Source organism: Podarcis raffonei, chromosome 2, assembly GCF_027172205.1.
Source record: "Podarcis raffonei isolate rPodRaf1 chromosome 2, rPodRaf1.pri, whole genome shotgun sequence".
NCBI classification, from domain to species: domain Eukaryota; kingdom Metazoa; phylum Chordata; class Lepidosauria; order Squamata; family Lacertidae; genus Podarcis; species Podarcis raffonei.
The window spans coordinates 108,430,349-108,441,787 of record NC_070603.1 but is presented as its reverse complement, the minus strand read 5'-3'; the positions used below and the strand labels follow the sequence as shown (position 1 = coordinate 108,441,787).

General features: G+C 42.4%; 1 protein-coding gene across 1 annotated transcript; it reads left to right on the top strand.

Annotated features, from left to right (window-relative positions):
- The first annotated feature begins 6,411 nt into the window (after positions 1–6,411).
- Positions 6,412–7,074, top strand: LOC128408737 (olfactory receptor 2AG2-like). Its single transcript, XM_053378761.1, has one exon. The coding sequence runs from the start codon at positions 6,454–6,456 to the stop codon at positions 7,072–7,074; it is 621 nt and encodes a 206-aa protein (XP_053234736.1). The 5' UTR covers positions 6,412–6,453.
- The last annotated feature ends 4,365 nt before the right edge of the window (positions 7,075–11,439 follow it).

Below are 11,439 nucleotides of genomic sequence, written 5' to 3'. Positions count from 1 at the left end.
CGGAGAGAGTTTTTGGGCAGATTTCCACTTTCTTTATATTCGACGCCATACCGCTAGTCACCCAAATTTGGTCGATCCTAGTCCATGTCATTTTGGCTTCAGAAAAGAAGGTTCCCTCTCTCTCTAATGGGTGTTTTGTTCTCCAAATGTCAATCAAATCCATATTGTCAGTCATTTCAAAAAAAAATTTTGGTAGTCTTCCATCTTTTGTGACTACCTGTCTTTGTGCTTTGTCCATATTTGTTGAAACTACTCCATTCATGTCTCCCATCATAATCAGTTTATAGTCCATATAGTCCATTAAAGTCTCATGCAACTTCTTAAAGAATTCTGTTTTCCCTTCATTTGGTGCATACACCCCCACTATCAGAAATTTTTCTCCTTGAAATTGAATTTCAATTGCCAAATATCTTCCTTGGTCATCTTTAAAGATTTGTTTCGGCTGCAAATTTTCCTTTACGTAGATCACCACTCCTCTCTTTTTTACTTTATCTGAAGATATAAATTCTTGTCCCAGTCTCTTATTTATTAACAATTTTCTATGTGCTCTTGTCACATGGGTCTCTTGTAAACAAATCAAGTCCAAATGATCTTTCTTTAAAGCATGAAATATATTTTTTCTTTTTCGGGGGTTATTTAGACCATTACAATTCCAAGTTAGAAGTTGCAAAGCCATGATGGGGTCCTATTAGCAAGCGTTAGGCATAAGTGAAATAATATGGCCCTGGACTCAAGCCAGTGAAGTCCTTATAAATTGCATCAGCTGATGAATTTGCTCTGACTTTAATCCCTAAGGTTTTCCAACTTCTTTAATCCCTAAGGCTGAAAGTTGAATAGACTGTTAAAAAGTTAACCCTTACAGTGTTATTCCCTTACAGTGTGATTCTAACCATGTAACTCAGAGAAGTTAAGTCCTATTGAATTCAGTTGGGGTATTTCTTCCAGGTAAGAAGGCTTAGGACTGCAGCCTACTGGCTAATGATATAATATCTAAAATATATTTTAGGCCTGCCTGAATATTTTGACTTTCAATGTGGCGCTCAATGCCCCCGAGCACCAGCAATTGGGAAGGAAAAGCGGGACATTCCAGGGATCAAATCAGAAACAGGGATGGCTTCTGTAAATTCGGGACTGTCTCTGGAAAATAGCAACACTTGGAGGGTCTGGGGTTTCTGGCATCATCAGCCACTGTGAGAACAGGATGTTGGACTAGATGGGCCAGGTTCTTTTTGGTCAATGGGTCCCCTACTGGGATGTGTGCCTTTGGCATGGTGACCTTGGCCTTTTGAGTGGAGCTGACTGCATTCATAGTACACAGGAAATTCACTCAGTTGGTTCCACCCACACAGTTCTGATATTCACTTACCGTATTTTTCGCTCTGTAAGACACACCAGACCACAAGACGCACCTAGTTTTTGGAGGGGGGAAAGAAGAAAAAAAATATTCTGAATCTCAGAAGCCAGAACAGCAAGAGGAATCGCTGCGCAGTGAAAGCAGCAATCCCTCTTGCTGTTCTGGCTTCTGTGATAGCTGCGCAGCCTGCATTTGCTCCATAAGATGCACACACATTTCCCCTTACTTTTTAGGAGGGAAAAAGTGAGTCTTATAGGGCAAAAAATATGGTATCTTCTCCAACAATCCTCAATCACTCTCTGTGTGTATGTGATGTGAAGGCAATCACAGAGCATTTTAGAATAGTGGATTATTCCCTTAAACAACAATAAATGGTCGTTGTCTTTAAAGCATCCTGACTTTTTATCTGAGGCCTCCTAGTTTGTAAGATTAATACTAGTAGCTTGCTGAATATTGACGCAATATTGATGATTTTCGAATACAATTTCTTTCCTCATTAATTGCTGGATAATGCTCAGAGACGGGGAAATGGGATAAAGTTTTGGTGCAGCACTAGTCATAAAGTCTTCTCATCACTTTGTGTGGACTCAGCTATACAGCTGCAAATAAAACGTTTTGAATGGGTTGTAATATGCAAATGTGATATATGTAATATACAGAGAAGTGTGACTAGCCCAAGGTCACCCAGCAGTTGCATGTGGAGGAGCAGGGAAGCGAACCCGGTTCACCAGATTACATGTCCACCGCTGTTAACCACTACACTACCCTGGCTCTCATCAGTTCCCATAAAGTAAATTATGATGGAAAGGCAAACTCCCAGCTACATTCAAATATCCACAGAGGAGCATTTTCTCCACTCTCTTGAGAAATTCCTTCTAATCCAGAGAGCTTCTGGGTTGGAATGTTGGCTACAGGTGAGAGAGTCAGCCACTCCTTCAGACTGCTCTTGCTCCCCCATGGAAAGTTTGACAGGTATTTGGACAGGTAGGAGGAGACCTAGAAAGGGACAGTTACAGAGACCTAAGGTATAAAGGGAATCAAGCAGAAGAACGCCAACATCATCAAAGAACAGGGAGAATGAGAACTGAATGGAGGCCTGTACTTCTCTCCAGAATCTTCTGCTCCCTCATTCATGTTATTTAGTGGACATTGGCTTGGAGGAACCCACGTCTGCAGAAGTAGCATATGTTGCTATCTTTAGATTCTCATTATCTAGTGGGGCGGGCAATGTACTGTTTGAAGTCTGACTTGTAGCTTCCACTTCTGAAAGTATTACTTAATAAGTTGGGGAGCCAAAATTCCCAAATATACAGGAGTGTGATCGTTTCTCCTTGGAGCTTTTAAATACTGATCGTGAAAATGCTGGTTATAATATAGATCCAAAAAAGGCACATTTTTCTCTTACTGCTAGACCCTGTGGGACTAAGTAAAGATTTTGCAGAGATAAAGCAGGAGACATAGATTTTAAAATGTTCCTTTACAAGAAAGAGCATTATTTATAGTTCACAAGGTCTGGATTGTTTTCCTAGCTGACCTCAAATCAAGCAATTTAGGGTTTGTGATTCTGAATATTTTAAGATGTGAAAAGCAATCAAGAAAATTAAATATTGATTGTGATTTTCTCTCTCTTTTTCTTTTGGAGTTATAAAAATATTTATGGTTTTCAAAATGTAAGAAGAAAAGATGCCGTTATATCAGAGTAACAACTCTGTTCTAAATCATTTTTTGCTTGCAACAAGAAAAAGGCTGTAACACTTTTAAACTGAATTATGGTTAATAGTTTAGGGTGGAGGACATGAGCAAGATTTAATTAAATCAATGGCTGGAGCACTGAAAGTTCACAGCAGAACATCTAAAGGCCAACAGCTTCTAAAAAATCACATCGGTTTTCTACTTACTGGCAGAAAGACAAGCGTTAGACACAGGTATGTGATGTTTAATATTTATATAGGTTGCATTTTCAACACAAATTTCTGTGGTTGGCATATCTGATGATGATAACATCAATTTTCATACACAAAATTCTTTGCAAGTGAATGTGGGACAGGCAAACACAATCCAAAGGGGGGGGGGCACAAGTTTGTGTGTGTGTGTGTGTGTGTGTGTGTGTAACCAGCACACCTGAAATTGTGAACCTAATTCTGGTGCCGAGAAGAGCAAATCTGTTTGGGTTGTTGTTAGAGGCGAAGGATCTTTCTTGCTTCAGTATCAGTTATATGGTTGCATCCCTATCTTTACAAAACACAAAATTCAAAGTGAGAAAAAGATCCCAGAAACAGAAATGTGTATCAGCAGAGAACAGAAATCTACACGAACACAGAATTCTATGGCATATTCTACACTGACTTTGGGCAGAATATATAGTTCTCTCTGTGTGCTTATCAGAGCCTTTGAAGTAATGTGAATGTTACTTAAAAAAAAAAAAGTTTACCATTTCTCCAACGAACTCAGGGCACTATGGGTGATACCCAGGGCTTTTTTCTTTTCAGCCGGAACTCACCGGAAATCAGTTCCAGCACCAATAAGGTGGGTGCCATTGTCATTTATAAGAAAACAAGGGAGGTGTTCGTTGTGAGTTCCAGCACCCCTTTTTCTAGAAAAATAGCACCACTGATACTCGCTTTAGTGTCCGGTGTAAAAGTGGCAAATGATAATACAAACGTCCACTCAATCCCATGTCTTGTTCACAACAACCCTGGGCATTAGGCAATGCTGAGAGGTAGCAAGTAGTTTTTTGTTGGTTGCCATTTGGTAACCCTCCGTCTTCCAGAAGATTTCCACGAGAGCTGGACCATCAAGAAGGCTGATCGCCGAAGAATTGATGCTTTTGAATGATGGTGCTGGAGGAGACTCTTGAGAGTCCCATAGACTGCAAGAAGATCAAAACTCTCCATTCTGAAGGAAATCAGCCCTGAGTGCTCACTGGAAGGACAGATCCGGAAGCTGAGGCTCCAATACTTTGGCCACCTCATGAGAAGAGAAGACTCCCTGGAAAAGACCCTGATGTTGGGAAAGATGGAGGGCACAAGGAGAAGGGGACGACAGAGGACGAGATGGTTGGATAGTGTTCTCGAAGCTACAAACATGAGTCTGACCAAACTGCGGGAGGCAGTGGAAGACAGGAGTGCCTGGCGTGCTCTGGTCCATGGGGTCACGAGGAGTCGGACACGACTAAACAACAACAACATAGATCAATCTGGCAACTCACGCCATTGGCATCTATGCAAATTGGCCATTTCAAACTTTGGCACCATTGTAAATTGCTCACCGAAAGCGTTAGTTAGTTGGGGAGTTACCTTTGAGTTTTAAGGCACAAAGACACCCAGGGGGCCTTTCTCTTACTCACTTCTTTCCTGTGTCTCCCCTCTGGCCATGTTGTCAAGTGAAGACGAGCAACTTACTTTTAGGAAGAGCTAAGGGGAAGGGAAAAGTTGCAGTGCACAAATGATTGGGAAGAGACAGCTATCAGGCTAAAGAAGTCTGTCAAGTTAAAAAAAATGGCAGGATCTGTTCTTGGTCATCATTTCTCCTGATCCATGAGCCACCACGCACAATGGCTGTATTTTGGGAATGGTGAATAGGTCAGACCATCAAAACCCAAATGACCAATTTTCTCCAGCTCCCAGCTGCTAATAAGTGCTGTGAAGAGCTCCACAAGAAGCCCATCACGAAACCAAATGGCTACTTCTGGGTGGTTACAAAGCTGCTGAGACTACCCAGTACTCACTGCTGTGTCACAATACTGGACTTCCTCACTCTCTCCCTTTTAATTATTGTTAATATGACATGTTTTTATGTTGGCTAAGCCATTGTAAAGGTAAAGGTAAAGGTACCCCTGCCCGTACGGGCCAGTCTTGACAGACTCTAGGGTTGTGCGCCCATCTCACTCAAGAGGCCGGGGGCCAGCGCTGTCCGCAGACACTTCCGGGTCACGTGGCCAGCGTGACAAGCTGCATCTGGCGAGCCAGCGCAGCACACGGAACGCCGTTTACCTTCCCGCTAGTAAGTGGTCCCTATTTATCTACTTGCACCCGGGGGTGCTTTCGAACTGCTAGGTTGGCAGGCGCTGGGACCGAGCAACGGGAGCGCACCCCGCCGCGGGGATTCGAACCGCCGACCTTTCGATCGGCAAGTCCTAGGTGCTGAGGCTTTAACCCACAGCGCCACCCGCATCCTGCGCCATTGTAGGAGGTCACAATATGGTAAGATAAAACAGATAAACTATTCCCCCCCCATTGACTTTTTATACTCATTTTTTTGTGCTTGTATTTCTTCAACATAAGAAGTGGAGATTTGATAACGATGTGTTTTGCACCCTTTTTTCTTCTATTTATTTATTTATTTATTTATCTCTTTCCCTCTTTTCTCATCAAGATTTTCTGTATGGTTCGTTCATACTGTACTGTTCCATTGTTCTATTTGTGTTATAAAATTTTAACAGCAAAAAATTATCGAAACAAAAACTGATAACTAATAAAATAAAAAAATTAGCATGTAACATTATGGTGGAAAACTCTTTGAAAGGGGTAGCCTGGGCTGGATCTATTTCCTCTCTTTCCAGGTTTCCTCCATTTCTCCAACAGGATGGTTTTAGCTGCGTGGCTTACCCTCAAAAACCACTTGCAACTGAAGATGGCATGTTTTATTTTTAAATGTTTCCACTCCACAGTTATAATATTAAGGGTACTTTACCTATGTTTTTTCACAGGGAAGTGTGACTTCCATTCCCCACATATTCTCTCCTTGTATCTTACTCAGCTGAAATCCAGACAAATGAAGACGGAATGGGGAGTGAGAATAAAACATCGTGGACGGAGTTTCTTCTTGTTGGACTTCAGCATCAAAAGTCACCCACCCTTTTCCTTGGTACCATCCTCTTCATGTCCCTTATCGCCCTCCTTGGAAACAGCCTCCTCCTGTTCTTAATTAAAATGAGCTCTGGCCTTCGGACCCCAATGTACTTTTTCCTCAGCCAACTGGCCTTCATGGACCTCTGCCAAGTTCTCTCCATCGTTCCCAAAATGACACTGGATTTCGCAACCCACAGCTACACCATTTCACTCTACGGATGTGCCGTCCAGATTTTTGTCACGCTGGTCATGGGAGGAGCAGAGTGCCTCATCCTGGCAACCATGTCCTATGACAGGTACGTGGCTATCTGCAGGCCGCTCCAATATCCGGTTCTCATGAGGAGCAAAATCTGCAACATCATGTCAGTCGCTTCCTGGTTCTGGTCTTCTGTGCAGGCCCTGAACTGTTCCCTCTACGTGCTGCCTCTTCCCTACTGCAAGTCCAACGTGATTAGACACATTGGTTGTGATTATACAGCGCTTTTAAAGCTTTCTTGCTCCGACAATTCTGCATTTGAAAAATCAATATACCTCGGAACATTCCTAGTATTCCTCATCCCCATCTCAATCATCCTGGCTTCCTACACAGCCATCCTCCTTCAGGTTCTGAGGTCCCGCTCCTCCGGAAGTAGCCACAAGGCCCTAGGGACTTGCTTGTCCCACTTGTGTGTGGTGGGGGTCTTCTATGGTTCGGCCATTTTAACATACATGACACCCGTATCTTCCTATTCAGCAGAAAAGGCTATGATCAACTCAGTGTTCATTACCATTGTCCCAGCCATGCTGAACCCATTCATATACAGCCTGAGGAACCGAGACGTTTTAGCAGCTCTGAGGAGAATTTTGGAAAAATGCATATTGTGTAAATAGTTGGACAAGAAAAAAATATATTAGGAACTTACATACAATGCTACTACTACTACTGTGATTTGCTTTCTATAAGGGATCTCAGTGCTATTTTACAATACAATAAAAACATTCATATACCCATTTCATATGTACAAACCGCTAAATAATTGCACATATAAAAATCTCTTTTAAAAACCATTACATACCTAAAAACAATTTCAGATTCAACACAGATGCCAAGTGGGATGACTTGGAAGATTTGATGGAAGAAAATAATGACAAAAGCAAGTTTGTCCAAACATATTTTAATCTTTTGATTGGAAAGAAAAAGTATCCAAATGCTTTCATGGGGAACACACTGAGGCTGCTTTCCTTCCCTTCCTCCCCAATTCCCTGCTCCCTGAGTGTGCCAGATTGCTCCGGACAGCCCAACCCAGAGCTGTTTCTGCTTGACTCCGCCAAAGTCCAGGTCTCCCTTATTTGGTTTCGGCTTTGGCTGGGCCCAGACCTAATGTACATTATCCCATCAAATGTCTGAGTCACAATCCAGAGAAAGGCTTCTTAAACAAAGAGCAGCATTGCTGCAAGACAGGCGCGGTTGGTGGTGAGAGGTAGTTCTGCAACCCTGGCCTCCCAGTAGCAGCACCCCTAATATTTATGAGGAAAGTGATGGAGTGGTGAATGGCAGTGCTGACAGCAGGGCAGTTTGAGTGAAGTGGAAGAGCCAATCTGGTGTGCCCAAGCTGTCACAATCTTCCCACCACCCCGTCCCACCCAACTAACCATCCTGGTACATGGCAGTGACGCTCGTGCTGGGAGGCTGATCCTACAGTGCCTTCCCTCACTGTTGGCTATTCCTGCTCCAAGCACTAGTCCCTGTTTGAACTCACACAAGAGAATTTGAGCTTTGGCATAGCTCTGCTCTCAGTCATGGCCTGGCATTCAAGGAATGAGGTCTATCCCCACAGCAGAGTCCAAACTCTAAATATACTGTACTTTTCTGTGTATGAGACTATGGTTTTTTCTTTTAAAAACATGCTAAAAAGTAGGGGTCGTCTTATACATGGGTGGCATAGCTGTCAACGTTTCCCTTTTTTAAAGGGAAATTCCCTTATTCCGAATAGGATTCCTCGTAAGAAAAGGAAAAAGTTGACAGCTATGATGGGTGGTCCATAGGGTGGACGTTTGATTGGTTGCTGCCGCAGCTGTCAACAGCTATATTGCATGTTATTGGTTGCTTTGTCAATGGGTGGTGTTGATTGGCTGATGCTCTGGCACTTGGATGGGCGATTGGCAGCTTCTGCCGGTGATGGGACAGACGGGATGTGGATTTTGTGACGCGTGCAAAAGCTCCACAACTCTGGACATTTCTCCACTAAAAAGCTCAACAACTCTGTGGCATCTCCCCCCATTTTCTTAAATCTGAGTCCCCCAAAATAGGGGTAGTCTTATACACAGGGGCATCTTATAGACGGAAAAGCACAGTACATTTTGAAGTCAGGCAATGAGAACTGTATACAGTGTTCCAAATGTGATCGCACCATAAATTTCTATCATGGTATTATGGTATCTTTAATTTTATTTTCAGTTCCTTTCCTAATGATCCCAGGCATGGAATTAACCTTTTTTTCATAGCTACCACACGCTGGATACCTTACGACTCCAAGGCTTCATTCCTGGTCTGTCTTTGCCGTTTGACACAGTTTTCAGACCCTGTGTCAGAAGCTAGAGTCAAGTGTAGGTCAACAATAAAAACATGGCGTCAGTGACGTTAACGTTTTATTCAAAACAACTAAACAGTGCAGGCCTAGTAATCCCAGTAACTCTTGCCTCAATGAGACAATAGCGAGGCGCGTTTGAAAACGGAAGCATTTACTTTCGGGTTTTCAGCGTTCAGGTTCGAGACGTTCTAGAACAGAGATACCACTGTACTTTTGAGATACACTCATATTCCCCCAAAGTGCTGGATCGCTCTCTATGTGTATGTGATGTGAAGGCAATCACAGAGCATTTTGAATGCTTCCTGGTAGAGATGGTGTGTGTGTGTGTGTGTGTGTGTGTGTGTGTGTGTGTGTGTTCCCTTAGGCAATAATAAATGGCAATTATCTTTAAAAATAGCCTGACATTTCTTTTTCTTGAGAACTTCTATTTATAAGATTAATACCAGTAACTTAGTGAATGTCGACATAGCAACAATTACCAAGTTACTGGCATTCATAAGATGTTTGTAGGCCACTGGTCAGGAACTACATGAGTAGATCTCTCAAGACCTGTTTTGGACTTGTTGCATATTTAGTGCTAAAATATGGACATAATATTGAAATTTGACCATCTCTCAAAGGTATTCAGCTGGTCGAATGTCAGAATTTGTTGACATTTCCTGCTGGCCCCTAAAATGTAAAGAATTACCAGAAGAGATGTAGAAGTTACAATAATCACTATCACATGTTTGAAGAAGTTCTAACAATCACTGTCATGACTGAGATGTGGAGAAAGACCATAATGAATGTTGCGTCAAAGTTCTCTTCCCCTGTGAAAGGGGCTTCCTTTTTTTTTGGCCTCACTCTCTGTGCATTTTAAGGGACGTGGGTGGCGCTGTGGGTTAAACCACAGAGCCTAGGACTTGCCAATCAGAAGGCTGGCGGTTCGAATCCCCACGACGGGGTGAGCTCCTGCTGCTCGGTCCCTGCTCCTGCCAACCTAGCAGTTCGAAAGCACCTCAAAGTGCAAGTAGATAAATAGGTACCTCTCCGGCGGGAAGGTAAACGGCGTTTCCGTGCGCTGCTCTGGTTTGCCAGAAGCAGCTTAGTCATGCTGGCCACACAACCCGGAAGCTGTACGCCGGCTCCCTCGGCCAGTAAAGCGAGATGAGCGCCGCAACCCCAGAGTCGGTCACGACTGGACCTTTACCTTTTACTGTGCACTTTAGAATTTCTTTAGAGTTTTGGTGGGTTTGTGGTTTGCATTCCTTTCATCTAGCAAATTGGAGGGGGGGGTTGGTGGGTGGGAATGGACAAGAATTTCCATAAGGAAAATGTGCTTTGAAAGTATGTTTGAAGTTTGAGTTGTAGCTTCCAGTGTGCCTTAATTGAAGTCATGGGGCCAAAATTCCCAAACGTATAGGAGGGTGATCATTTCTTCATGAAGATTTTAAATACTGTTGGTGAAAATGCTGGTTGTGATGGAGCAGATGTAGATTTTAAAAATGTCCCTATATAAGAGAAACTATTTTTTAATAGTTCAGAGAGTCTGAATTGTTTCTGCAACTGACCTCAAAACAAGGAATTCAGTCTTTATAATTCTGAATATTTTAATGTGTGGAAAGCAATCAAGAAAACACTTTACTACGCTAAGGCACTAAATATTGATTGTGATTTTTCCCCCTTCCTTTTGAAGTTATAAAAATATTTCCACTTTTCAAAATGTAGGCAAAGTAAGTCATTTATTCAGATTAACAACTCTTTCAAAGAATGTACTGCAAATCATTTTTTGCCTACAACAGGAATCCCTTTAAACTGAATTGTGATCAATTAGCTTAGGGGAGTACTATGGAAGAGATGAGCAAGATTTAATTAAATCAGTGAATGGAGCACTGATCATTTACAGCAGAGGACTTATATACCAGCTTCTTTTAAAACATAAGCTGTCTTTCTGCTTGCTGTTGCAAACACATGAATTAGACACAGGTATGTGACTCTTCTCATTGTCATTGCAATCTATTTCTTCTTCTTTCCTTTTCTGTTTTGTATTGTTCTTTGGTGACAACACGAATTTTCATAAAGAAAATCCTTTGCAAGAGAATCTTAAACAGGCAAAGAGAGACCAAAGGAAAAACAATATATATATATATAGATAGATATATTGATATATTGATATATTGATATATTGATATATCACTATAAAGTATATATACTGATAGTGTGTGTGTGTGTGTGTGTGTGTGTGTGTGTGTGAGACACCATAAGACCCTAGAACTCAGGACGCAAGGGAGAAATCAGTCATAGCTGAGTAAGGTTGTCTTCCATGAACACGGTTTTAACAGTGAGTCTGTAAGTGACTGTGGTGGCCAATTCTGGATCCACATGTCCTTCCACAGTGGGGACAGGGCGGGAGTTGATCAAGGTGTGGATTTGCCAAGCGTGCCTTCCTCTTAGCACGTTTCTCCCTTTCGTCCCGAATTTGAGTGTCTTCAAAGCCCATGGCGTGTTTGGTAAAGGCTATTCTCCAATTGGAGAGTTCGCAGGCCAGTGTTTCCCAGTTGTTGGTGTGACAGCTACACATATACTCCATTTGGGAGTCATGCTTATGTCGGGGGTATTAGTCATTCATTTTCAGAAAACTGTCTTCATGAGTTTCTGCATGTATGATGAAACTCTGGCTGTGAAG